The 27629-nt window shown below is 32.8% G+C and overlaps 4 protein-coding genes and 1 long non-coding RNA gene across 15 annotated transcripts; 2 read left to right on the top strand and 3 right to left on the bottom strand.

Moving 5' to 3' along the window:
* Nucleotides 1-3081: 3081 nt before the first annotated feature.
* LOC110808192 (B-box zinc finger protein 19) lies at nt 3082-8723 on the top strand. 4 transcript variants are annotated; one of them, XM_088223087.1, is made up of 7 exons: nt 3082-3258; nt 3425-3616; nt 4922-5018; nt 5126-5241; nt 5332-5583; nt 5711-5798; nt 7489-8723. In XM_088223087.1, exons 2-6 carry the CDS (start codon nt 3524-3526, stop codon nt 5792-5794), a joined length of 642 nt encoding a protein of 213 aa, XP_088079213.1. In that variant the 5' UTR covers nt 3082-3258; nt 3425-3523; the 3' UTR covers nt 5795-5798; nt 7489-8723. The 4 variants fall into 4 exon arrangements, with proteins under 4 accessions (XP_088079213.1, XP_021889287.1, XP_021889286.1 ...); XM_022033595.2 differs by lacking the exon at nt 7489-8723 and adding an exon at nt 5995-6249 and having other exon boundaries at nt 3082-3324; nt 3408-3616; XM_022033594.2 differs by lacking the exon at nt 7489-8723 and adding an exon at nt 5995-6249 and having other exon boundaries at nt 3083-3258.
* Nucleotides 8402-12266, bottom strand: LOC110808191 (uncharacterized). 4 transcript variants are annotated; one of them, XM_022033589.2, is made up of 4 exons: nt 12109-12266; nt 11902-11983; nt 9306-10022; nt 8402-8722 (listed from the first exon to the last, which is right to left on the bottom strand). In XM_022033589.2, exons 2-3 carry the CDS (start codon nt 11942-11944, stop codon nt 9319-9321), a joined length of 747 nt encoding a protein of 248 aa, XP_021889281.1. In that variant the 5' UTR covers nt 11945-11983; nt 12109-12266; the 3' UTR covers nt 8402-8722; nt 9306-9318. The 4 variants fall into 4 exon arrangements, with proteins under 4 accessions (XP_021889281.1, XP_021889283.1, XP_021889280.1 ...); XM_022033591.2 differs by having other exon boundaries at nt 11898-11983; nt 12109-12208; XM_022033588.2 differs by lacking the exon at nt 8402-8722 and having other exon boundaries at nt 9161-10022.
* Nucleotides 11040-11891, bottom strand: LOC148253213 (uncharacterized). Its single transcript, XR_015821711.1, has 2 exons — nt 11476-11891; nt 11040-11336 (listed from the first exon to the last, which is right to left on the bottom strand). It is a non-coding gene; the product is annotated as an uncharacterized LOC148253213 (long non-coding RNA).
* Nucleotides 12267-13005: 739 nt separating the features above from the next.
* On the bottom strand, nt 13006-16431 carry LOC110808165 (endoglucanase 24-like). The gene is made up of 4 exons (XM_022033554.2): nt 15936-16431; nt 14627-14926; nt 14034-14195; nt 13006-13893 (listed from the first exon to the last, which is right to left on the bottom strand). Exons 1-4 carry the CDS (start codon nt 16371-16373, stop codon nt 13291-13293), a joined length of 1503 nt encoding a protein of 500 aa, XP_021889246.1. The 5' UTR covers nt 16374-16431; the 3' UTR covers nt 13006-13290.
* Nucleotides 16432-20756: 4325 nt separating this feature from the next.
* LOC110808179 (zinc knuckle (CCHC-type) family protein) lies at nt 20757-26775 on the top strand. 5 transcript variants are annotated; one of them, XM_022033574.2, is made up of 4 exons: nt 20757-20970; nt 22602-22822; nt 24770-24862; nt 25941-26775. In XM_022033574.2, the coding sequence occupies exons 2-4, from the start codon at nt 22698-22700 to the stop codon at nt 26503-26505; spliced, it is 783 nt and encodes a 260-aa protein (XP_021889266.1). In that variant the 5' UTR covers nt 20757-20970; nt 22602-22697; the 3' UTR covers nt 26506-26775. The 5 variants fall into 5 exon arrangements, with proteins under 5 accessions (XP_021889266.1, XP_021889267.1, XP_088079211.1 ...); XM_022033575.2 differs by having other exon boundaries at nt 22311-22822; XM_088223085.1 differs by having other exon boundaries at nt 20761-20858.
* Nucleotides 26776-27629: the final 854 nt, after the last annotated feature.

The following is a 27629-nucleotide window of genomic DNA, read 5'->3' as shown; positions in this document are numbered from 1 at the left end:
CCGTACCAAATCTCCGAATTTTCTTTTAATTTTTGGTAGAGCAATAATAATTTTTCTAATTTTCTATTTTATTAATTATAAATTTTCTATTTTAGTAATCATTATCTTTAATTTATCGAGAAAAAAATAATCATGCCTCTGTTTTACCTTTCTAAGTAACATCGTCACCGGTTTTAGTTTAGCCTTATCCATTTCATTTTATTTTTCTAATTTTTCATAATAATATAAATAAAATTTAATTTAATATAATTTAATTTTTCACCCTCATCCATTAAATTCTTTAATTTTTTTTTTTAAATAGTTAAAATAAATTATATTAAAATAATAAAATCTTACAATAAATAAGGACGGCTTTGAATTAATTAATAGGTTAAGTTTTATCATTCAAATTATTTTTTATTTCCATAATTAAAGTTGATACGATGTTTAATTAGTCATTAGCTTCCAATCTAGGAAACTAAACGTCAATTAGATAAGTTTTTTAAACACTTAAATAATAAAATTTATTATATTTATGAAATTACGTATTAAACATTTTTGGCATAACATCAAATTTTAATTATAGTTAGTCAAAAAGTAAACTATATTATATTATATATATTATTAAAATTAATTATTATAAGCTTTAAAATAAATTTTAGAAACCAAACTCACTTATTACGAAAATAAGCATACTAAAAGTATTTTCAAAGCATTTAATGTTTGATTAAAGAATAACACAGCGAATTCTTGGTACGAACGGTGTTGATGGAGAAACCATTGAAAACATAATTTTCATTAATTAAAAAAACAAAATAAATTACAATGGAAATAAAATAATAATAAATTATTATTATTCTTGGCTCCGTGGATCACGGATCACCTTTCAGTTGTGGCAGTAAGAGAAAGAAAGCTGAAGATGAGAAGCGGGCCCACGAAAGGAGTTAGTCGGTTGGGTTGACCACCACCATGAATAATTATTAAATTAGTTACTTTTATTTTTAAATTTAATTTATTTATTTTAAACGTTTAATTCTTTATTTTTAATAAACATTTTTAAAATAAGTATGTTATATTTAAGTATTTTAATTATTAATAATATTACGTATATTTTTTATTGTTGTTAATTGTAATTATACACAGTAAAACTATAATTTACACGATATTATGTTTAATTTTATACGTCGATTATTAAAATAAAAATGTACAATTATTTATTAATTAATTAAATTATTGCTCGTCTCATTTTTTCTTAATAAAACAATCAATCATATGAGACAAAAATTTTAGGTACCATGATTTTCCTTTTAACCAAACCTTAACATCACTTATTTGTCACATCCATGGATTTTTCTTCCTAAGTAATTACTAAAATTTCTTGAAGTGAATTTTTTATTTTTTTTAATAACTTTTAGTATAAACTAATCTTGACAATAATTTTTTTATAATACATAGTAATTGATATTCACTCGTAAGTGCTATACAATATGAGAAAATAAAAAAAAATTAAATTTTGAATCGAGTGAGATTAAAATTTTCGAATTTAATTATTCTATTATTTTTTTTTGTTGCATAAATCATTCAAATTTTACAAATTTGTACCAAAATATAATTTATATGTTATATAAAAAAAATAACTATATATATTATGAAAAATTGGATAACATTATAGTATCAGACGATCTAAATGCCACTAATTTTCAAAATTTCAAGTCAGATCATATTATTAATATTTGATTATGTAAGGCGCCATAATCAAATATTTTTACGACATTTAATTATAACGTCATAATATTATAAAATTTAAAGTTAAAAGTATTACGAATCTAATAATTTTTTATATATAAATTACTGATTCTCAAGCATTGAGATTTAAATTATTAACAATATATTACTTAAATTTTTTCATAAAATTCAATAATCATAAAATTTATCACTAAATAAATAAATAAAAACTTCGTATTGAAAGAATTTGTACATACATACATAATAAATACAGGTAGATAGAGAGAGGTCAGAGGGAGAATATTATTTTTCTGGTCATATGATTGTATAAGGTTGCACGCGTAGCTTGTTATTAGTTGGGTCCATCATATTTTTCTGATGATAATTTGAAATCATGACAATTGCATTGTCTAAGTATACTATAAATAAATACAAACATAGATATGTATATATATATATACAATTAATCAATTGATTTTTTGTTTGCGTGTATTATAAAGAATATAAAGAAAAATAAATTAATGTCATATATGGTCAGTAGTTATGTATTATTGTTTATATTAAAATATATGACGTTAATGTATACACCTTCCATATCTTAGTCAACTAATATTTTTATTCGATAATGTGACAATTTATGTGTGTATAATTAAAATTAAAATAATTGGTACTTTTAATTTTTTTTTTCGTGTCTAATTCTTTTATTTTATATAATAATATATTTATTACCTATTTGTTATCAGATAAATTTATTAATATTATAAAAAAATATGTCATTATACATGTAAGATTAATAAAATGTTTTTATTTATAAAAAAACATAACTTTATCACCAGTGAAATATTTATGATGTAACATTATATATATAGTTAACTTATATTATACACAAATATTTATATTATATAGTATAACTTTAATATATATATATATATATGCGTGTGTGTATATCGTAATATACAAAAGTTAAGCTCACCCACCAAAACTCATGTTGGGAAGAGTTGAGCCCATTGCCCACTTGACAAGTAAGGGTTTCAGCAGTTGAAGTGCAAGCCACCGCGTCGACAAGCGCGTCGACGTTTAAAATCAGTTAAATGTTTTTTTTAAATAGAAAATCAATTTTAAATTCACCGGAATGCGAAGAGCGGAACAGATCACAACATGAACAGCTCAGCATGTAAAAAATTGATTTTCACCGTGGTATTATACCCGCTGTTTTTAGTGAACATGTTTTTTTCACCGTTGGATAAGAAATAAGCTAAATGGTAAAGGTTCCAAGATTTCAATCCAAAGGTTAACATTTCGGGCTCAGAAAGTTTTGGGTCAGAGCGAGTGCAGCAAATCATCTCTCTAAATACTGAGCGTCTGTAGCGAGTAGTTATGATTTACGTACCGCACCGAGTTGTCATGGAGCGTTCCTTTCTTCTCTTCGGCTTCGTCTTCCCTGGCTGAAAGAACACTGGAGAAAGAGGTCCAGTTGTTTCAATCCATCAGGACCATCGCCAATATAATTTAACGCCCTCCATAAATTCCTTTCTTAATCCTCTCCTTCGATCCGTAATCTCCCTGACGATCCTCTTACTTAATCTCATTAACTGATTGTTTGATCGCATGTTTATTTATGTATGTTCGTATCTCTGTCGATTGCTTCTTGCTCCCGGAATCTTCTACTAGTAATTGATTAGCTCCTTGGCTCTGGCGAGGAGCGATGTATTTTTTGCAGAGAAAAAAGTAATGCGCAGAAGAAGAAGACAAGGACGAAGACGAAGAAAATAAGAGGAAGCGGAGCGAGATAGCATAAGAAAAGGAAGAAGAAAACGAAATGCGAACTATCTGCGATGCGTGCGAAAGCGCCGCTGCAGTTGTCTTCTGCGCCGCAGACGAGGCCGCTCTTTGCAGTTCCTGCGACGAAAAAGTACATACTCCCATCTATAACATATATATGTACTATATATTTTTGTATTTTTAAATATTTATGTACATGTTTTAGATTGTTTGTATTTGTTTGGTTTGATGGAGCCAAGTTTTTGTTGTCTGGATGAAGAAATTAATTGAAGGAGTCAGATTTAACAAAAAGATAAATGGAATAGCTATGAACTGATTCTATTTTAATTCTATAATGTTGAGCTACAAACGGAGTACGGTAGGAGATTGATAATTTATAGAGAATACAAATATCGTGAGTATTTGTATTTTTTAAATATTCAAGACAAAGATGTTATGTTATCATTTAATCTAAATAGCACGCAAATAAAGCTTTGTGTCATTTTGCAATTTGAACACAGGTCCTAGTATCAATTTATTGAGTGGTGACAATGTTTATCGATCACTGTTATACTTGAATATTTATTTGAGAAATGGGTATGAAAGCATTTCATGTAGATAATTTGGAGGTACGAGCACTATTACCAGGATTGAGGAAAACCCTGGAATCAGGATTTGGGATCTTGTTATTCTGAAAGTGCTCCATTTGCGATCCAGTTTACACAATGTGGCAAGCTGAACTCGCTGGTGCGTAGGAAGAAGATCACAAAATTTTAACATCCATGAAAGAAACAAAACAAAAATTAGAGGTTTTTTTCCTTTGTATATTATGTGGAAACCAATGATAGAGTAATGAGAATCAGGATTTATTGAATATTTGAGTTTTTTCGTTTTTTTTTTAGTTATCCTATTGTTTTTCGTTGACCATTTTATAGAAGCACATACATATATTATACTTACAAATATGTGATCCTAATAAATACTCCAAAATTGGGTACTGCATACAGTTGCTGGATAGCTGCTAAAAGCCACCTCATACTCAAAATAAAAAACTCTACAAACCTACTCTCATATGTTATACCAAAAATGACAAACTATGTACCTATTGCTGTACCCATACTATGTAAAAGGAATTTTGGTCCATATAATTTTGGGTAGGTAGGAATGACATAAAACCTCTCATTTGTTGAACAAGTAGGATTTAGGACAGAAACATGATGGTGTGTAAAAGACTAGATGAAAAGCTCATGGTAGGATAGGGGTGCTTTAAATATGTGTCTTTAGTAGAAGGTAATTGACAGGTAAGCTTAAATTTTGTATCAAACTTTTTCAGAAAAGTTATAATCTTAGCAGATAACAATTATGATAGTAAACAAAATTGCTAGGTAGCCACAACGACTTTAATCTGGATTTTGCTTACCTGTAAGTTGTTGCATTTTTCCTTTGCTGTTTTCAGGTTCATATGTGTAACAAGCTAGCTAGTCGGCATGTCAGGGTCAAGCTAGCAGACCCTAGTGATGTCCCACGTTGTGATATATGTGAAAATGCACCTGGTATGAAGTGTTATTATTACATTTCTTTTTCTTTTCGGGTGAGAAATTTCATTTTGAACTGCTGTAATAGTGAAGTTTGCTGCTTCCCTTTGGGAACATGTATGTAGCTTTCTTTTACTGTGAGGTAGACGGTAGTTCCCTTTGCTTGCAATGCGATATGGTTGTACATGTTGGTGGAAAAAGAACCCATGGGAGATATCTCCTATTGAGGCAGAGAGTTGAGGTTTGTGTCTCTGCACTGGGCAGGTTTTGCGTCTGTTCTCCAGAAGTCCTTCCACGATTACTTTTCCCATTTGGTGTACTTTTCGTGTAGCTTCTAGATAAAGCTGGTCATCTGGAGGAACTGGGGCCAAAATCCCTTGATCAGAATGAAGCAACAAGGGACCAAAGGGAGCCACCGAAACTAACAGCGAGAGAAAATCACCAGAATCACCAATTATCTTCTGTTCCTGTGCTGGGAGATAATGTTAATACTGATGCTGATGCAGATGGAAAGGTGGACAATAAGTTGATTGATTTAAATGAAAAACCCCAACGAGTGCTTGGGCAGGCTTCAACTAATGGGGTACGGTTCTCTCAGTCCATCTTATTATTGAGTATGGTATCTTTTTGCATTTTTCTTCCTCATTTTCATCGTAAGATCTGTAGTTCATCGCCCTATCATAAACACACATTCTGGCCATTTCTAACAGTGTGTGGATGTAATTAATGGAAATAATCATGAAGCTGCAAGCGTGGTTCCTGTTGGATCATTCAAAAGGGAGCTAGACAAGTGAGCAGGTACAACCTTACCATCTTTGTTCATATTTTACATCTTCATTTGTTTTATGTGAGTCGACTACGCATCAACTTTGGGACAGTATGTTATCTCTGTCTTGCATTCTTGGTACTATCCCCTACATATATTGCATGGAGGGTGCTATTTTATCTGCCTTTTTAAATGCTAAGGAGCCCATGTAAATGGTTTTTATTTCAGATTTATATGATGATTTGAATTAAAGGCAATGGTGGTGTGGAAAACAGGCCAGGATTTATCTCTAATTGTCCAAAGACCAACAACAGTTGTACAATTCCATTGTTTTTTAGGTGTACAATTATTATTGCTTTTTAGGTTCAATAATCTGCTTGTCATTTTTATTGAATAGGTGACGATTTCTGTCCTGAAAACCATTTGATAATCTTTGCCAGGAAATACTTTATCATGTTAATGTATTGATGATAGACTTGAATCTGTGCTGTGACTTGATCCTGTGATTTTACTGTGTCACAGACAAATTAGTTACGTTTTGGTGAATTAAGTGACCGTAATTTGAATGAGGACTATTCAAGCAGGTAGGGTATATTATATATGAATTCCATGAATCAGCATATTAAAGCAACAGCTAAAATATGTGTCATCATGTGGCTCCTTGCAACTATCAGTATGCAGCTTCAGATACCTTTGCTTTTGATCAACTGTTACTGGAGAGAGAAAAACATAAGAAAAAAAAGTTCTATAAAAAGCAAAACATTTGACTCACTTTTTTTGTATGGATCAATTGGTTGCTATCCTATATGGAACTAGAAATTTGTGAAGGCAAAGTGAAAAGAAAAGTTCATACCGTTTGTTAATTGTAACTACTTGTGGTTTGCTTGTGGAGGAGTTAGATTTTCATATTTGATATAACACATAGAATAAAGAAAAACAGACTTGTGCAAGTATTGGTATTGTTGTGATTATTTCATCGGTATGCCTCTGCATTTTGTGGGTGCCAATCTATGATACTAGCATGTGGGATGTGAAAACCGAGGTGGATAAGGTTAATATGAATTTTTGAAAATGAGTGTCTGCTTTCGTTTCTCTGCCTTTGGTCATGAATTTCATCCCATACCTGAGGTTGTGGTTGAACTTTGAAGGAACGAGGATGTTAGCCAGGAGTAGTTGATTCCTTCTTTCCTTCTTCCTACTCCTTCTAGCTGGATATGATAATATTTTATCTATGCTTATAGACTAAGAGTAGGGAAAAGAGAATGCCAATTTGGTTTATGGAGCCAAGAAGTTGCCAGATATCCGGTTATTATTATCTTTGTGGTTGGAATGTATGAAGGAAACGCCATATTTTCGTGATTTTAGTCAGCTCTTTGGTTTCACATATTGTTGCTGATGCATTGATTGCTCCAATTTAGTAATCAGTATCTAGATTTATTTTCCCTGCACTCAAGAGGGGATTTTTGGGATTCCTATGGTCATTGAGTCTAATTATCCAACTGAAAGAAAAAGAAAGTGTAACTGCAGTTTAATTATCCAAATAGTCTTTATCAGGAAATTAGAATCATATGGTTATTCAATTCATAATTCTGAGTTTAATATGTATTTGTTTTTGCTTGTCTTTTTATCCCTGAGATGACAACTTTCTTTGTCAAAAACTCTTCATCATTATAAATGGAGAGTAATGTATGTACTTTGCTGCCTTTTTGCCCGTGGCTGCAGATGCTCATGGACAAGTTTTCCTTGGCCCAGCTTCTTGACCAAATTAAAGGCTCCTCTCTAAGGGTCTATTCTTCCCTCATTCTCGGCCAAGTTGGAATAGATGGAAACAATTTAGCTTTATACCAAACCAATATTCGTTATCCAGAATTATTACAGAGTTCTTGGTAGTTAGCTAACTTCCAGTTGATACTTTCTGCATTTTCCACGTGGAAGTCCAACAAGATTCTGATGAAGTTTTTGTATATTCATTTGAGAGAAACTTCCACCCTAACCTAACCAAATCCTCATTCTGGGTCTTCTCCTCAATGAGACAGGAAACCTGAAAATGTTGGAGGTTACTCCTTCCATAACTTTGTTGCTTAAGAGGTAAGGGCTTATAGCTGCTTCTATTGTTTTTCTTTTTAATATTTCTTCCAGTTTTGTCCTTTACATGGAGGATAAAGGGAGGTAAGAAGATGATGACAAGTGATAAGAGTGATGGTCCTCTTTGGTGGTTTGAGTGTCCGTGCAAAGCGATAGGTGCCAACTCGAACTCATGGGAGCCTTATCGCTTGTGAGATTGAGTGAGAACTACCATGTCTAATTGGCAAGTAAATTCAGATCAAATATGCACTTGATGACAAAACCTACTGATTCTTGTGGAGAAAGAGATTGGAGACTCAGTTTACCTCTCTGGTAATTCTGTTAGTCGCATCTGTAAATAATGCTTCTTAAATTTCTAACTTGTTCTCTTGAAGTTTATTGTTCAGCAACTTGAACATTATGGGCTTCTGGTACTTGTCTGTTCAATTGTTATGCATGAGAAAATCTAGGAAACCATGTGATTATATGAATCCTAACCTTATGACCTTACTTCAAGGTGCAATTAGTCCAAGCATTTTATTGGATGTTAACATTTATGTAGACGCCTAACTAATCTCAACAAGAAGCAAGCTTATTAAGTGGCCAAAAGTACATGTACCAGTGAACAAAAAATAGTTTCCGTGGCTATAAAGCCCTCTAATGCATCGAGTGAAATCTATAGTTCTGGTATAGATGGTTCAGTACGTGTAGCCTTTGACGAGTGTCTGGAGAGTTCTTGCATCAAAGCATCCTGAGCTGCCTTCCCCGGTCTTCAAGCAAGTGTTCTGTAGATTTCTTGCATAAGAGAATGGCACGTGCCATGAATTGGAGTTTGGTCCGTGGTATTCAAGTTCAGAGTTGCTTCAACCTCAGATTGTCCACCAGACAGGAACTGCCCAACATGAAAATTTGGCATAATAAAAAACTTGGGCAATGGAAACAAATTATTGCATCTGCAGAATCTCTAATATTACATGTAAAAGTCTTATCTAAAGAGCTTATGCTAATGAAAATAGCTTTTGACATATAAATAGTAATGAAACTCAGCCATGATTATGAGGAGATTCTCCAGGCGAGGAGCTTGAGGGTGTACTTAACAACTTGCTCAGACTGGCCTTTTCTTTGCTCATCACCAGGAATGACCATTGTGAATCTCAACATTATGTGAAATAATTTGAATATATATAAAGTTGCAGGGATCCAAATGAGTTTTTGAGGAAGACGTAAAAGCCTAAATAAGATACCTTTCGACATTATTTGTATAACTTTTTACCGTAATAAACTATTTACTTCATGATTTTGAATCACAATTACCGAAGAAAGCCGACCCTTATCCTTGTAACTTCATCAATATATAAATAAAATATTCTTTTATACCACTACTTGGAAGAAAAAAAAACAATCCACTTAACTTCAGATGAAATATCCATAACACCTGTTACTGCTAGAACCAGAAAATTAAGACCACTACATACCAAACAATTCCATTCAAGTTTTGTTTAAGGAGAGATCTCCGACAGCAGCAATTAAATCATCAAGTGAGCCATCTTTCGAAGATAATATATTATCAGAAGACAGTGGCATGAACTGGAAAACTTGTTCTCCAAACTCGTCTTCCTCAGCCGGAATGCCCAAATCCCAGACCCTAAAAATATCAGCAATAGATGGCTCCATCAACTCGGCTGGAATATTGGTGATATCTGCTGAATCATTAGCTTCAAGCACTCTCTGGTAGTCACCATTTGACAGAATATCATCTTGTAGAGAAGTCTTTAAGGGATTCCTCTTAGAACCTTTTAATAGCCCAGCAATGATTTTCCTATTGATAGGTGAATCATCATTCTCTGATTCTGATTCTTCAAAAGTGGAATGATTGTCATTAGTTTGTTCGGGGATCCATGCAGCTTCTACCTCATCATTGGAAGCTAGTCTCTCCATATCACTTCCTCCAACAAAATCAACAGTTGTAGCTGTAGAAGAGACAAGTGAATGAGGCTCATCATCTAGGATTTCCATCAAGGCATCTCTCAGATGGCTCCAGTTACTATCCAAATATTCCGGATCCTTAATCAGGCAAGAATCAGCCCAAGCTATGTCCTCGGGAGAAACATTATCCTCACTTTGTCTGAACCCCAAAGATTCAAAAAGTCTAGATATGGAGCCTTCTTCTGAGTTGTCTCTTGAAGCCATTGCTGCATATTTTGCAAACCTTGTTTCAAGTTAGTCCAAAACATAGGTGTACAATCTAGCTAAAAAAAATTCCAAAGCTGTTCTTAATATGTTGCAGATTTAGGTTCCTGAGATAACATCTTTTAAATAAGAGAAAAGACAGAAAGCTAGAAGGTAGAGAGACTACTCCCATCTCGTATTTTCAGCATATTTAAGAATTCCAACATTTGACAATAAGAAGACACCAAAAATTAGATAACCAATACCTTACATACAGGCTAACAACTTATAAGGTGTTGTTGGGGGGGGGGCTGGGAGAGAGGAGGGGAAGAAGTGCCTGAAACTCATGATGCTCTCAGTACTCAATTTCAAGGAAAAATAAATCTACTAACTTTCATCATATGATCGTACTGAAGAGATTAAAATCCATAGGATCATGACCTAGTAGAACCATCCTCACTCAATTTAGCTAAAGCACATCCTGGTGTTGCTATTTAATGCAGAGAGAGTGTTTGAGATTGCACCTAAAACTGCTTTAAGCACCCTTTGAGCACCTCTTCTCCAATATTTCATTTGGTAACACAAAAAGTAAGATACTTATTAAGTTCTTAAAAGTCACTTTAGAAAAGTAGAAAATGAACATTCCAATTCCAACTCTTGTATCTTCTTATTTTCTTATCTAACTAATTTACTTTATTATTCTCTTCATATCTTCTAAAAATTAACAATTACACATAGAACAATATAAGTAATAAATGTACAGATATAATTTAAATATATGCAGCAAATATAATTTCTATTAGTTTTTTAATTAAAGAATATGTGCTTATTTTCTTGTATAAGTATTTTATTTGAATATGTAGTAATTTATTTTTGAAAATTTATCTGTAATTTAAAGCAGCTGACTGCGTAAAGCGCATTTCTTCCTATCACATCCCAACAAATACCCTCTAAGGTTACATCTAGAACAAGTCATAGGAGATCAATATTTTTATCATTCTCATATTAATTAAATCATCTCCTAGTTAATTAGTTATAAATTTACAAACAAATCCCACAAATTTCTTGCTCCAAACATAGCGTGAAAAGGAAAAGCATTTGAGGCAGCACCATCAACACTTGAACAAAGAACATGTCACATTTAATTGAAGAACAAGTTCCTAGGACTATTTTCAGCAACATCAAAGTTCTCATTATAACTCAAAACAGGATGGAAGTGCATACCTCCTATTCAGGAAAATAAAATAAGAAAAAGTGTGCAATTTGCATTCAGGATCTATTAAGTTCAATTCTTGTTCAAATTCTCATGATACTCCTCCATTAGGTGCTACATTATCCTTCATGTGTGAAGTAAATTGGATCAGATTTTCCATGTCTAAACAACTTCCATGTATCAAAATTAGAGTTAAAGTTAAGTAAAGAAGATTGTGTAAAATTTTAAACATAAAGTTCTGAGATTAATTGGGTGCATAATACCAATCAAGTCTTGCAGAAAAAAATCTGCAACGCGGTGCGAATTCGACTAGAGCCCTGCCGACTCTACTTAATGGAGGCGCAGAAGTTGCCTTCTTTGGGAAGCAAAAGATGAGAGCTTAGGGTACTTGGTAGAAGAGGGAAGTTGAAGTCGTCGATGAGAGAAGAGAAGAGGGGAGAGTTTTAGGGGATGCAGTTTTTTTGGCAAGAACATAGAAAAACACATAAAAGCACAATTACAATAATCGATGGAGTACTGAAACATTCATGAGAAAAAAACCTAACGATGCAGAAAAGGAGAACGAAAGTTAAACCATATTTACAAGCCAATCACAGCTATATCAAAGGGAAAAAAAAAAATTGGGAGAAAGCTATATGTGTCTTTGTGTATAATCAAAAGAGATTAAAATAAAAGAAAATCTTACCCACCAAAATTGGAAAACCCTAATTTCCAAAAAGAGCTGAGAAGCATCAGAGTCGGAGCTTCTTCGCCGTTTGGAAGTAAGAAGACCTGATAAGAGATTCTTAGCGTATCATTAATTTGACTTAGAAACAGCCAGTACGACGACGGAAGAGAGCTATATGCTTCTTTGTGTATAATAAAGAGAGATTACAATAAAAGAAAATTTTACCCACCAAAATTGGAAAACCCTAATTTCGCAAAGAGCTGAGAGATCGCAGAGTCGGAGCTCGTTCGCCGTGCGGAAGGAAGAAGATTCTGATAAGAGATTGGTAACGTATCATTTTTTGAATTAGAAACAGTCAGTACGACGACGTTTGGTTAAGAAATGGAAAAGGAAAATTTTTCCTTGTCAGGATTTGAACCCGGGTTCCTCGGGTGAGAGCCGAGTAATCTAATCAACGGTTGTGATTTTCAGCATATCCTTTTAATTTTTTTTTTTTATCTCGCCTAATATTTTCATGTTCAGATTCTGTATTTTAACAAAAAATACATTATTCATATCTAAATAATACATATGGCGACATATCATACATTTTAATTTTTGTCTTATTCCGTTCCTCGCTTATTTGTTCATATCTAAATCCGTACTTTAATAATTATCCATCTTCTAATTAACAAAAAAAAAAAAAGAGAGTCATTGATTAAGAAAGCAAAGACCTGTGGCAAAGGACTATGGACATACGGTGCCGGAGCTCATGAGACCAATAAATATGGTGGTTGATATATATCTATATATATATGTGTGTGTGTGTGTGTGTGTATATGTATAAGTATGTGTGTGGTCTGTAGTTGAGGGCAAAATATGGTGGGTGGAACATAATAATCAGTGCCCGTCTGCTAAAAATTAAAAGGAAAGCCTATCTGGTTCAATGGAGTCCTCATGTAATAAGCAGCTTATCTATATAACCACCTCTACACTGCTCACTTTAAAATACTTTATTATTATTGGGAGAAATTTTAAATTCTGACGTCAAACCCTTTCCCCAGTTTGGTGGGTTATAGATTATTAGTTAACGAACTGCACTTAAAACATGTTGTAGAAAGAAAAAAGAAAATGTATGCTCAAAAAATTAATAAAAGAGCTGTTGATTTCATTTCATGTATGAAAAAAAGTCAAAGACATGTTTGGTGAGATTTCTACATCTCAGAAGCACCTCTCTTTTGTTTTTTTTCTTTTTTTTCTCTGATCACATTGAGTTCTTGTGATTAAATTACCTAAAAACCCAATTAAGCCTCTTCCCTCTCAGGCTTCACTTCACCTTAAGATGAGAGACTACTTTTTTCTAAACTTCAAGCTTACAAGGGAAAGTATTGAAACTATGCACAAAATGGGCTTATAGAGTTTTCTGCATTTGCTAATAGGGATTAGCTGCAAAATAAGCCAGCACTCCAACAAACGGTGCATTAATATATGTTGTTGGCTCTGATTTTCTATAATCAGCTCTGTCATCGTTGTAACTATCATCTTCACCTGGTCCACCCACCACAGCTCCAACTAAAACGTTAGGGTTGGGGTTGGTTGAATTAAAATAAACCGAACCCTCTTTACATGCTATGAATTGAGTATGGTCCTTGATGGAAGGCAAGGACGAGCCACGATGATGAATTCGTTGAGGATACTTGTTACCATAACCTACCATGTAGGATAATCCCATTGGATTATCTCCTAGTATGTAATCAACTTGTTTTTTCGCTTGTTGGCGAAGTGTATCTGGAGAGACAAAGAGGTTGCCACAGTTGACGGATTGAGATGTTCGAGATAAATAGCTTGCGTATACGAGCAAGAGGAATGAAATTGTTGTTGCGTGTTGCAAATTGCTGCCTCCCGGCCTATATATTAGTCCGCCAGGAGTGAACTCTATATGGGAAGATGATGATTCTGGTATTAGAGTACACATAAAGCTATCAGCTGATGCTTTGTATGACTCTAGTGAGTACATATTCCCTTCCATCACTTCCTGCACGAGAGTACATAAGAAAAAAAAAAAAAAAAATTAGATCTCATTTAGTTTTAATTCAAATAGATGAATACTTTTAAGTAATGAAAAATGAATATTCGATGTATAATGTGTGTGTGTGTGTGTGTATATTGACTGACCTTGGAAACAAGAACGTTTAGGCCAGCATGCTTGTTGTCCCAGCCAAATTCATTGGTGTTATCATCAGCACCAAGTGTTTTGCCATTGCTTTCTATGTAAGTAAGGTATGTATTATCTTCAGACGCCCTCCTCAGCCATGCTGCTCCCCAAAGCAACTCATCCTGCAACCACTCAAAATTACTTTATTTATCTAATCAAATTTACTTTGATTATTTAAAAGAAGCTATTCTAGTGCAAAAATAAGTTGTTAATGGAAGAAATGCTCTTATTTGCTTTAAGAAAGAGAAAGTATCGGAAGTTATTGTTGAAAATAATGGCAGGAAAGAAAGAGAGTTTAAACTTTCACGTGATGGAAATTAAGGGAGACAAGAAGTACAAGATGGGCATGTATAATTAGCCTGACATGTCCAAAATTGTAATGGCAAAGGGCATATAGAAATTAAACCCTTTTGATAAATGACAAGATTTGCAAATAGTCTTCTACATGTGTGTGTGGTGTATATATATATATGTTAAAAACCAAAACACCATGGATTTATGTAAATAAAATGTTAGTTTGCTCTTAGAAAAATAAAAAATACATGTGACTTACTTGATACCCGTCAAAATCACAGTAAAAAGGGCAGGCACCGTCTCTAATGTTGGCATTATCACTGTAAGCTCCTCTGTAATTGTCTGCAAATTGAAAAGCATTCCTAGCATTTCTCAACAAAGTCTCGGAGTATCCAGGATCCGATGACCGGAACGCCATCGAGGATGCTGCCAGCGCGGCTGCTGTCTCGCCAGCTACGTCTGATGCCGGGTTTGGTGCGTCCACGGCGTAGACAGTTCTCGCGGTGTCCATGTCCTCCGGCCTCTCCCAACAATTGTGATCGATAATTGGATCACCCACCTACAAAACATGACATTACAAATATATATACATATTAATTTAATATTGAAAAAACTTTAATACATCCATTATCAATGTCTTCTTGTACTACTTAGGTGAAGAGTTAAGGATAAGCATATCATAATCAAATGAATTAAGGAATATCCATTCACGTGCATCTATCTATCCAAGTAATGATGAAACTATATTAGTTATTAGACATATCCTATCAGTAGGGAACAATATACACACATGTATATATATATTTACAATTCACCCATTTTTTGAGGAGGAAAATGGACCACCAAAATCTAGTCCTATAACTTCAGGTTAAATCTTCCACACAATTTCGTACACATATATATATTGATAACCATTTTTAATTTTCAGTTACTTAATTAGGTTAGTAATAAATTTCCATTATTGTCATAGTTCGAGGACAGTTCTGGTACTCCATAATTTCACGGGTGCTCGTACAACTTTTATTTACAGAAAAAATTTATTATAATTCCAATTTGATTTTTCTATTTCGTTAATGAGATAATTATTACGTCATTAGGTTATTATTAAAAAAATCAAGAATTAATGTCTCAATAACCTTTTATATATATATTTTTTTAAAAAAAATATTTCTTAACAATTAAATTTTTTAATTAAAATAATTACAACATATTAAGAAAAACTTTTATAAATTTAAATTGACCACCCGTAATTACTTACGTTAATGCAGGATAAATGAAATTAAAAAGTTGTTTTATGAAAAAAAAAATAAATTTAAAAAATCGTGAAATTCACCTTCTCGTATCCCGAGAAGCTATAAAAAATGTAATATTTTTCTGACCTTTAGATTTCCAGTAGAAAACGAAGTGTTTGATAACTTCACAAAACGACACCGTTGAAGGCGACGAAGTCATCGGTCACAAACTTGTCCATTTGGTTAGTTCAACTAAATGCCACAATAAGAAAAAAAAAAACCTCGTCGTCATCGCCACCTTAAATCCTTAATTAAAACTCTGCTTAATAAATTTACCTGCACAAAAATACGATTCGGCTGCGAAACCGTCTTGAGCAGATAATCAGTCGACCAGCGAATCGCAACGAGCGCGTTTCTCAGTTCGGCCGGCGGCATGAGATCGCCGAACTCGATCACGCTCCAGGCCAGCATTGTAGTGGTGAAGGCCATAGGAAAGCCGAACTTCACGTTGTCACCAGCGTCGTAGTAGCCGCCGGTCAAATCGGTTTTGTAAGTCCAGCCGTCGCTCAGGCCGGAGTTGGCTCGCCACGAGAGCCGCTGATTCTGCGGCAGAAATCCGGAACGCTGTCCTTCGAAGAACAGAATCGATTTCGCCAGCGCGTCATTGTAATCGTGGCCGCTCGCTCGAACCGGAATCAAACCAGTCGAATCAACAAGCAACAAAATGGCGAGGCCGGAATTAATGAGAAGAAGGAGAGGAGGAGGGAGCTTCATTCCTTTGTTCGGCTCTATCTGGTTTGATGAGTTTTGGGAGTACGTTTGGGGCGGGGGGGGGGGGTTTTATAGTGTTGGCGGGTTATGGTTGGAAATGTGTGAGTGAGTGAGTGTCACGGGAGGAGAAAAGAAGAAGAAGAAGGAGAAGAGAGTGTGGCGAGTGCCGACAGAGGGGTGGAGTTGTGTGGTGTGTCAGTTAACTCACGTGTATTATTCACGAATGTGAGTGAACAATACAAAAGGTAAATAACAGAGAAGAGAGAGAGAAAATTATTTTCGGAAATTCGATATTTTTTATTTATTACTTGAAATTTATGAAATTAATTTATGTATTTTTTTATACAATTATATAATTTGTATGTATTGTTATGCCATGATCATGGTAATTATTTTATGAAACTTAAATTTACAGTAAGTTGTGCATAAAAAAAAAAACAAAATTATAACATCATGATTCTTATGAGAGTACATTTATTATAAGACAATAATTTCTTTATAAAAATATAAATTTATTTTCCAAAATTTACCATTTTTTTCCTAAAATTCTTTAAGTTATAATTTAATTTTTAAAATTCTATATTTATTTAAAAAATTTATGAACCATATTATAACAAGTGTTAAATTTAATGAATTAATTTAGTAATTTAACCCTCTTTTATTAACTTATATAGATATACATTAACCAAGTTATTAATGCAAAATAATATATGATGTCGTAATTAACCATCTACTTAATTATACATCAAGTCAAGGTTATTACTTAAAAGTTATTGTTATGAAGCCTTAAGCCACAAAAACGTGTTATGAGCTTGATTTATTTCCTTTCGGAGTTTGATGGCTGGAAAAAAAATTATGGAATTAAATATTTTTTGTTTCCTATATATCAATGTTTTAATTTTATATATTTAAGTTTGATTATATTTTAATAAAAAAATATTTATATTATATTATATTACCCCATCTTATTTAGGGTATCTAAAATGTTCGACGTGGCTAAAATTTCCAAACACATGTAGATCATTAATAAAATATTATATAATAATACATATACATTATACATAATAAAAATATTTATTATTTAGCATTCTATTATTCTATACACATGTTTACTTGGACAAATATTTATCAATATGAATCATACTCTTATCATTACAAATAATAACTATATTATATTAAATATACTAATTATTTTTTGATAAAAATTATACACATCATTTAACAATAATCATGATATAATTTGTTAAATATAAATTTATCAAAATATGCCTAATTTTAATAATTATCAATATGTTTGGTTAAAATGGGAATTAAATATATATTTTATTTAAATTTGGAAATAACAAGTGGCTGTTGCTAGATGACTTAATTCGTTGAAATTAAATGTTTTATATGTGGATTAAAATAATTGATTTGGTGAAATTATAAACTTTTGCCTCTACCTAACTAATTAATATTTGCCTAATTATTCTATTATTATTGACACATTTTGGTAGGGGAATTAAAATATTTTTTTTTTTAAATATAAGTTTCTCATTTTGTGTCATATTAACATTTGCTTTTATGTAATTTGGTATAAAGTGTAACTTGGAGATATTTATTGTAGATATTAGTTTGTGTATTCCCCAAATGAAATTATATTTTATTTAATTAATAATTGTCATAAAAAATATATATTTATATATATGTTGTATCATAATTGGATTGTTGGTCGTTATTTTTATTTTAATTAATTATAATTAATTTGGACCAAATTCAACTTTGAGATATTTGATAAAAATTTAGTAATAAGAGAATGTTTCTCAATAATAACATATTTATACAAATTGAATTATGCAAGTGTATATTTAAGATTATAAAGGAGGTGATATAGTAAGTTTCTTTTTTTTATATGTGAAATTACGAACATTTGCCTTTATAACATATTAAAATTGGCCTAATCCCGTCATTATTTATATCTTGTGGTATAAAATGATATAGATTTTTATTTTAACTACATGAGTTAAAATGTTTTAAAAAATATCATAATATATGTCATATTTTAGTTATCCATACAATAATTTTGACTCAGCATATGAAAATAATTTTTAATTTTTTATTAAAATTAAAATTTTATTCAATATTAAATGTTGTATTATCGTATATATAATATATGGTATAAATATTAACTTAAAAATAATGTAATTAAATTTATATTTTTAATTTATGATTTGAATTTAAAATAAAATAAATTCCAGTATTAATTTAAATCTTCAATATTTTAGCTATTAATAACGTAGCTAATTTTATATAGAAAATAAAAATTTTAACATAATGTTTAATAAAATAAATACAAACTTCTATATTAAAAAAATAAGTATATATTTTATTTAATTTAGAAATTAAAAATTTTAAGTATTAAATAGTTGAAATATATACTTTTTAAGAAACACGAATAAGACATGACACAAGAACGGTTTAGTGGAACGTACGAGCACAGTGAGCGCGTGGGGTCGGAGTATTGGATGGACCGCCGTTACTGCTGTTTTTAACAGCCAATGGATGGGCGGATGCAGCCAAATCCCCGATAGAAGGGGAGAATCACCTGGACAAAAAAGGAAACTAAAAAGGGCGGTGCTCTGCTTCTTCTTTCCTTTTCTTTTTTTTTTTTTAAAGTGAAATAATAAATAGGATGTAAATTTAAATGAAAATATTATTTAAATTATAAATAAAATAATATATATGTATATGTATATAATGGATAAAAATGACTTGAGAAATAAGGCAGGAAGGAAGCAACTTGGGCAATACAACATAAATCCAGTATGCAATAATATTCTTGCTTACTTTTTCAGGCAGCCCTCTGCCAATTGCCATGTTTCTCTTTTTCGTCACCTTGCCTTTTCTTTCAAGTAAACCATATGCTCTAAAAAAAAACTGTTGCATACAGTTAAACCTCTTTTTTCATCATAACCCACATATATATATACTCTAAATTTATATTCACACGACTCCCTTTGCCCAAGTTGCTTATATATATATATATATAAATGTATATATAAATGACAGAGATATACAAATTGAAGTGCAAGTATTGGCATATAATTTGTACACAAACTTAGGCTTAGTTATTTAAAATAAAATGGAAATTTAATACAATGTCATGCTGCATGAATCATTTTATTATAATCAGAAGTTGGTGTTGCAAATTGATAGAAAAGGTTCTTCCCCTTTCTCTATTTACTGCGTTTTGTTTATTTATTTAATGTCTCAACTTGTCGTTTCATTCTCTAGATCCACGTCTTGAGAATTGTGAGCATGGGGAATAATGGGTGACGCCATTGATTTCATGTTTGTATAATTTTGTCATCCAAATCTAAGATGGATGAGTCTGTTAGATTATGCTTTTTGTGTCATAGTTTAGATAAATAAAAAATAAAAAATAAATTTAGATTTACCGATCTACCAATTCATTATTTATTTATTTTAAAAATCGACTCGTTTTTATATTTCAACGAAATCAATATCTGTTTACGGTATAAAATGAAATGAGAAACTAATAAAATATGTATAACTAAAATATTTACTATATGATTATATGATTTAAAGATTCCATTAGTATTAGAAAAAATCAATTCAATACATTTTTTTATATATTTATATGTATTATATTAGATTTGAATAAGATTTCAGATCAATCTATATTGATTGACTGTATCTATTATGTCATTACTAATAAGTATTATTATTTTTTAATTATGGATTTTTTAAATTATTTATACAGAAAATCCAAATTCATTTTTTTTCATGATAATTCGATAAAACTAATAAAAAAAAGTTAAGTAATCTTGTGTTAATTGTTTTCTAAATAGAACTTTTATTCTTCAATAAATAAATTAATTAATCAAATTTTTGAGAGGCTTCGATGAGTGTTTATTTAGAAGTTAAATTTTCATTTATCCAAATTTTTAAATAAGATATTTATTATTTTTTATTCTCAGTTTTATAAAAATAATTAGTAAAATAAAAAATATAATAAAATAATATAAATGACACTATGGTTCAGTTCGAAATTAAATGCAACAAATAAAAATAAAATATAATTTTATCTTTTATTATTTTTTAATTAATAAAATAAAAATTTTGATCCATTTTAGTTTCAACTGGATCGAGAAGCACCGGTTCAGTCCGGTCCAAAGGAAATTAAACAATCCGGTTTATGTCTGGACCTCATCTTTATTTGGTCGTTCGTTCAGTTTGGATCAATGTGTTTCAGTTCTAGATTTCAATGGAAATTCTTCTCAATACGGGCTTTTCTCCAAGGCCCAATGAGAACGAAGGTTTAAATAATAAAAATTTCAATGGCGTCGGCCCAAAAAAGCCTGCAATAAATATATGGTCAGAGCCTACAACAAACCTGACCTTCGTTACTGCGAGTCATACCAATATTCTCCATTAGCGGCTGCTGTCTTCTTCCCCAAATCGTATTTTCACATCCTGTTCTTTCCGGTCCGTAAATCATCATTTTTTGTTCGACTTCATTTTTGTTTTATTGGCTTCAACAGCTGAAACGACGTTTTTGACTAGGCAGGAGATACTTTAGCGAACTCAATTAAATCAGGTTTTCCCTTTTGCAGCTTTAGATTTGATCTTGTTTGTCTTCTCGATTCGTCTTTTTTAGGTTTAGGTTTAACGGTAGAATTTTTTTGGGAGTTTCTTCTTCGAAGTTTCGTTTTTGGTCGTGTAATTTTTGTGTGTTTTACCTGCTTATTTCAATATGCTTGGTTGCATGAATTGCATTTCCAGATCGGCCATGTAAAATTGTCAAGGGAACTTCTCTCCTGTTTCATGTTGGTTCTCATTCTCCTTTATACCTGTCGACTTGAACTCTTGCACTACTATTTTTCCCGTTTTCTCGAGATATAACCATGCCGTCTAGGTTTATGGTGGTTAAGCATGGAATAGATTTGATTTGTTACATATACGAAACAACATTAGACTATGTATTTTGGCGATAAAATGGTATATATTACAAGTCATATGGTAAAAATCATATTTCTTCGGAGTGTGTGCGGGGCTTTCATGTTAGTTCAACCAGGAGAATGGAATCTGGAAACAGTTGGTGGTAAACAATCATATGAACATTTGGCTTCGTTAAAAAGTTTGTGATTGAATTTTCTTTAAGTCGTTAACCAAGCTTGGAAAATTGTGGTGTGCTCTGGTGTTTGCGGTGGCGCACATGATGTTGTTGTGATTGATGATCAGCACACAGGAACAGGTACGTCTTAATATATCATTTTGGGGTGGGGAGGCAATTGCAAACAAAAGTGTAAAAGATATTTCAGATGCATGGCTGTCATGAGCTTGGATTTCTCTGGCAGCCTGGTTATAGTTTTTTAAATTTCTCTCAGTTGTGTTCTCGTGAGAGTTTCTAGATAGAAAAAATCTAAAGAGGCAGAAGGAGATATTTTAGAGGGAGAGAAAGGTGGCGACAAAATATGGAAGATTCTTAAAGTGGGAACTGGGCATCTTTTGAAAGCGTGACCATCATCATTTGGGTTGGTGGGTGGCCGATGCAAATCTTTTATTGCATATAAAATACATCAAAATATATTTTTAGATGCATCAAAAAGCATTTATTCTTCTTTCCAGTCACCTGGAGTTTTTCAAATTCATAATTCATGCCACTTTCGTACTTTTAGTCGTTTGAGAGCCTCTACAAGATAACTGAAGAGTATTTTCCTGTAGCTGAGCATTTTCTAATGGCAACATGTAGCCGGATTTTCTTATCCATCTTTCTTCCTCATTCCCTGTTCTAATTTGAAATATCCTCTTTTCTATAAAAATTAAGTTCTTTTGTAATTGAGGGGAGTTGAATTTCTGTCAGTCAAAAGAGTATATTTCTCTTTTTTTTTTTTTAAAGTATTGCTGGATTCTAACTGACGATATCTTTTCATCCAGTGTGGATGGCATGTTGAGAACTTGGAGATTGCATGATAATCTGGGCTTTGTGCTGTATTGGGGACAATTTTTTAAGTGAGATGCATGAAATTCTAAGAGGGCTGTTGTTGGGGGATTGGGTTGTCAACTTCTTGGTGATGAGTAAAGTGATTTGTTGTTGATCTAGGAGGGGTTTCTTGTTGAATGTTGTAATTTTGCTGTTGGGATTTGGTGTTTTGTTTTGGAGGAGATAGTAGGGAGTTTGATTTGGTATCATGGATGATCATGGATGTCTGGTTGTAATGTGGACAGGAAGGAAGCAGCTGCGGTGGTGTGTTTCTATTAGTGGTGGTGGTGGTTGTTTGTTTGCTGATTGGTGGTGTTGGTGTTAAGAAGGGTAAGTTGAAAATGAGTTCGGACAGCAGGAGCCGTAGCAGAAGCAGGAGCAGGAGCCCTATGGGTCGCAAGATCCGTTCTGACCGCTTTTCTTATCGTGATGCACCTTACAGGAGAGATTCACGTCGGGGTTTCAGGTTTTGATTTTCAGTCATTTCAACTTTACTTCTTTTCTTTCCTAGGGAATTAAAATATTTTCCACAATAAGTTGTCTTTCCACACTATTTGAACCGAGATTTATACTTCGAACATAGTTGTAATCGAGTTAGTTTTTTCCCTTCGGATATTCCACTTCATAAAATTTCCATCTACTTCGGGTGATGAAATTCCTGGTAATTGTATTTTATGGCACTAAATGTTACCATTTTCTCATATAGTGTTTAAAAGACATCTTATTTAAAATGAAGAGTTGTCTCTTCTTAGAGTGAAGTTATTTGCTCAAATTTTCAGAATTCTATTTACTAAGCTGGAGCTTATATTGCTTTAGAAAATCAGAATAATAATTGTTTAATCTTACATGTCACTATCATGTAGTGTTCTTGATAATACATTGTCAGTTTTTCTCCCTTCTTTTGTATTTTCGATCCGTGAAATTTCTGCCTATTTGGGGGAATGAAGTTCGTTGTGATTGTATTTTTATTGTGCCAAATATTACCATTGTGTTGTATAGTTTTCAAAAGACATCTTAAAACGAAGAGTTGTCAATTCTTAGAAGGAAGTTCTTTTTCCAAGTTTATGGTATTCTGTTGCATTATGTTGGAGCTTTTATTACTTAAAAAAATCAAAGTAGTAATTTTTTGTTCTTTCTCGTCATTGACATGTCGTGTTCTTGAATCTTCATCAGACATGATCATTTCTTTTTTTATTACTTTTATGGCTAGCTATTTTTCTGGGTTTTTTTTATGATTCTATGTGGGATATTTTATTTTCTCCATTCATTTCAAGAAAGAGTAACGGTTAGATTTTCATAATTCATAGAATCTGACATTCTTAGAAGCTCCTAGAACAAGTGGTTCTGCTTTTGCATTATATATGCCTATTATCCTGAAACTGCTAGAATTGAAAAGGTGCAGATCTCCTAGAACTCTTGATACTTAGCTTTAGAGCATTGCATTGTTTAGATCCTTAAATTATGGATGTGGTGAAGACTAAAAGATTGAAACTGGATACTTGTCCCTACTAGAATCGATGATGTTTTCTTTAGTTTTATTTTTTCCTTGAAGCAGCTTGAAATAACTTAGGCAGGGCGAAGACAAAAGTTTGACCAACATGCAGGAAAACTGTGTTCATGCTTCTTTTTTTTCCCTTGTAGTTTCTGAGTTTATATTACTCTCCAGTACAATAACTACTTTTGCAAATCTTTCTTCCTTTTCTTCATTGTGGCAGTTGCATGAAGGATTTAATTGTGGTTTTGGATTTTTTTGGGGAAGGAATTTACTAAAAATAAATTGATTACTTTTAAAAGAATATTTTGTCTCCTCAAGGCCAAGGGTTAGAATTGCTTTTGAAGCACAATTCAATCAAAAAGTTTTAGGATAACTTTCTAACACCAAATAAGTACTACTTGTGGTGGATTGAGACAGGATTTTAGGGTCTGAATGCGTGGGGAAGGTTATCCAGGGTTTTGAAAATTTAAGAACTAATATAATTGTAGTTTAATGTTGAAGAAGTGGTTTGAATGGACAACTACCTGCTGGAGGTTTCCATCAGCAATAAGGATGGAGCATGAACATATAGAATGTTGAAATATAGTTTTAAGTATTTGGCATTATCTCCAGTAGAGGACTACTGAAATTTGGATAAGAAGTTCTACTGTTGAGCATAAATGATTTGCTGGTTAGCTAATGTTGGAGGCTTGCTAAGGCAGATCCTATAAAGTTTTTTGTTTGCCATGTCAAGCAAAGAAGTTTGGAGTAAGGAAGTGTTTTTGGCTTAAACATGCATTGTTTGCACGTTTTCAAAATTTGTTTTCCTTGTCTGAGGACTCATATGTTTGCTGCCTGGATTCTGAAGAGTTTCCACAGAACTCTTGTGTGGCTTATCATTTTTGCTCATCATTAACTGTGTTTAACTCTTGTTCCCAGTCAAAACAATCTATGCAAGAATTGTAAACGGCCAGGGCATTATGCTAGAGAGTGTCCTAACGTGGCAATATGTCACAACTGTGGCCTTCCCGGGTAAGAAGTCTTGTTTTCTTGTTATATAAGTTTTGTAAATTGGTGTCTGATATACATTTTATCATCATTTACTAATGGCAACTTGTTATTCTTGCGCAGTTCCACAAGTTTTTAATCCACTATTTTTCCCTTCAGTTTGTGCTGTGTTGCAATATCTTGGTTATTGAACTTCAGTATGGGATGTATATATGTTGATATTCATGTAGGGTTGAGTATTCTTCTTCTTCTAGGCTAATGCCTAATAAGTGATTTTTAATAATAAGCAAAATGCTTTTCTCCCTTTCTGGTGGGTTTAAGCTCCAATTTCTGTAGCTAAACCTTTATTCCATCCATTATTTTGAAATTATCCTTCTTTCTTTCTGCCTCAATCCATATTAAAGCATCTCATGCCTTCAATTCTTACACGATGTCAGTTGCCCAGTGTTAGATTGTAATGACTGCCGCCACTCCTGGCCTTGTTGTGATAGTTTTTGATGGGGTGTTGTTTGTTACAATCGTAGTTAGAATGTTACCCACAGCATTTCAACCATTTAACCGCCTTTATGTCTCTCCACCTCTGTTGAGAACCTCCAATTAACCGCCTTGATGTCTCTCCACCTCTGTTGAGAACCTCCAATTCCAGGATTATTGGTTTGCTGCCATTCATTTGTTGATCTTGTTCCCCATGCAGCACTTCCTCCATCTCCAGCTAGTCATTACCTTTATCATATTAATTAGTGTCGTCACTTCTCCCCAAATCAATTCCATTTAAGGAAAAACAAAAAACATGTAAATTTTATATAGAACCCATCAATGTGCATGAACTAGTATAGTTTTCGAGTGCAATCTTGTGATGCAAGGATTATAAGTGTTAGGAACTTAAAGGAAATGGATATATCTTTTCTTGTTTTTTGAGAAGAGAAAATGGATTCTGTTAGCTGCAAAACGTACATTATATGAAATAATAACTTCATAGTAGGGTAGTGATGGGAGTGAACGATATAAATTTTCCCTTTTCTTTATTTTTTTCTTTCATTTATAGATGTTTGTAATGCTTTAGATCTGAATTTTGTGACAATGTGTTGAAATGTTTGAGCAGGCATATTGCGGCAGAATGCACAACAAAATCATTGTGTTGGAACTGTCGGGAGCCCGGGCACATGGCCAGCAACTGTTCGAATGAAGGCATCTGTCACACCTGTGGCAAGGCAGGACATCGGGCCAGAGATTGCACAGCTCCACCACTTCCACCTGGGGACTTGAGGCTGTGCAACAACTGCTACAAGCAAGGACATATTGCAGCTGACTGCACAAATGATAAAGCGTGCAACAACTGTCGGAAAACAGGTCATCTGGCACGTGAATGTACCAATGATCCAGTTTGCAACTTGTGCAATGTAGCTGGGCACGTAGCTAGACAGTGCCCAAAAGCCAACATCCTGGGAGATCGTGGTGGTGGTGGTGGTGGTGGTGGTGGTATTCGGGGTGGCGGTGGTTACCGTGACCACCGGGACATTGTTTGCAGGAACTGCCAGCAGTTGGGTCATATGAGTAGGGACTGCATGGGTCCCTTGATGATCTGCCGCAACTGTGGAGGCCGGGGACACTTTGCTTATGAGTGTCCTTCGGGAAGGCTCATGGACCACTATCCGCGGAGGTATTGATGGATGTGGGAGAGGAAGTGTGACTTGCAATCTGTGTCAGTGTTGTGTTTGTGTCCGCAGTTTGCTCCTTTGGTTTCTTTAAATGAAATTGGTAGAACATTTTGGACCTAATAGGATATGGGGTGTGGGATTTATGCAATAGGGACTTAGTTGAAGACATTTTCAAGGTGCTTTTATCACTTAGTAATCCTGTCTCTACTTTTGCTTGTGTTTGTAATAACGTACCTATCATTATTAGTTAATAGAAACTTGGGGTTGATTTGGTTTTCACTTGGTGGTCATTAAATTTGTGAGTTCTTAATTGGATAAACAGTTGGTGCTGGAATAATGTTGCAGGTCTTCGGGCTTTGATTTGATTGGGGCTGGGGCTGGGGCTGGGGCTAAGCAAACTTTGTTTGACTTGGTTTAGTCCGACCCATTTACCGAGATAGATTAGAGTCTGGATATGTAGTTTATGCAAAAACTTGGGCTAGCCTAATGCCTGGTGAATAACCTGGCTTGAATTGCATCTCCAGTGTGTGGATGTAAATAGAGTTAAATGCTAAATCAAATAAGTATATATATATTTGAACTATAGTTTTGCTCAATCTAAGAAATTACATTAGTTATTTCAACTTGAAAAGGGTTGTTGGTATCAACCATTTCTTTAGGGTAATCAATCAAATTATTACACAGAAATTAACTATAAAAATTGAACGGAGGACACCTCTAATTCTGAATTAATGGTTTGTGTTTAACAAAATAATAAATATTTAGCTCAAAAAAGTTAAAGGAGGCATTTAATTTTGGTGGACGAGTAATAGGATTCAACCTAAAGAGAATTAAATTATTAACTATCTATTTAAATATTGATTAGTCTTAAGATAAATTTATTTAATTTTATAAAATATATTCACACAAACTATCTATAATGTAATGATTGTGACCAAATTTTGTCATTAAATAATGCTACTATTATTATTATTATTTTAATATTCAATCACTGCATCTTTTTGGATTTAAATAATCTAAAGATTATATTTTGGTCTCTTAAGTATGGGATTTTGCTCATAGATTTTTATTCTGTACTAAAATTTTAAGGTAAATACAATTTAAAGGATAAAAGTTTTAAATGATTAATTATT

Source organism: Carica papaya, chromosome 6 (assembly GCF_054855325.1).
Source record: "Carica papaya isolate Zhongbai chromosome 6, ASM5485532v1, whole genome shotgun sequence".
Classification (NCBI taxonomy): domain Eukaryota; kingdom Viridiplantae; phylum Streptophyta; class Magnoliopsida; order Brassicales; family Caricaceae; genus Carica; species Carica papaya.
The sequence above is the reverse complement of the archived record's forward strand: the minus strand, read 5'-3'. Positions and strand labels throughout refer to the sequence as shown.

What these genes read in the sequence shown, in the direction of transcription:
- LOC110808192 (XM_088223087.1), top strand. Translation starts at nt 3,524, where the DNA reads ATGCGAACTATCTGCGATGCGTGCGAAAGCGCCGCTGCAGTTGTCTTC. An exon ending in GCAGTTCCTGCGACGAAAAA is followed by an intron (nt 3,617 to 4,921) that starts GTACATACTCCC and finishes TGCTGTTTTCAG; the next exon opens with GTTCATATGTGTAACAAGCT. An exon ending in TATATGTGAAAATGCACCTG is followed by an intron (nt 5,019 to 5,125) that starts GTATGAAGTGTT and finishes ACATGTATGTAG; the next exon opens with CTTTCTTTTACTGTGAGGTA.
- LOC110808179 (XM_022033572.2), top strand. Translation starts at nt 21,607, where the DNA reads ATGATCAGCACACAGGAACAG. An exon ending in GATTCACGTCGGGGTTTCAG is followed by an intron (nt 22,823 to 24,769) that starts GTTTTGATTTTC and finishes TCTTGTTCCCAG; the next exon opens with TCAAAACAATCTATGCAAGA. An exon ending in CACAACTGTGGCCTTCCCGG is followed by an intron (nt 24,863 to 25,940) that starts GTAAGAAGTCTT and finishes ATGTTTGAGCAG; the next exon opens with GCATATTGCGGCAGAATGCA.
- LOC110808191 (XM_022033589.2), bottom strand. Translation starts at nt 11,944, where the DNA reads ATGCTTCTCAGCTCTTTTTGGAAATTAGGGTTTTCCAATTTTG. An exon ending in ATTAGGGTTTTCCAATTTTG is followed by an intron (nt 10,023 to 11,901) that starts GTGGGTAAGATT and finishes CAAAATATGCAG; the next exon opens with CAATGGCTTCAAGAGACAAC.
- LOC110808165 (XM_022033554.2), bottom strand. Translation starts at nt 16,373, where the DNA reads ATGAAGCTCCCTCCTCCTCTCCTTCTTCTCATTAATTCCGGCCTCGCC. An exon ending in CGAATCGTATTTTTGTGCAG is followed by an intron (nt 14,927 to 15,935) that starts GTAAATTTATTA and finishes CATGTTTTGTAG; the next exon opens with GTGGGTGATCCAATTATCGA. An exon ending in GTGATTTTGACGGGTATCAA is followed by an intron (nt 14,196 to 14,626) that starts GTAAGTCACATG and finishes GAGTGGTTGCAG; the next exon opens with GATGAGTTGCTTTGGGGAGC.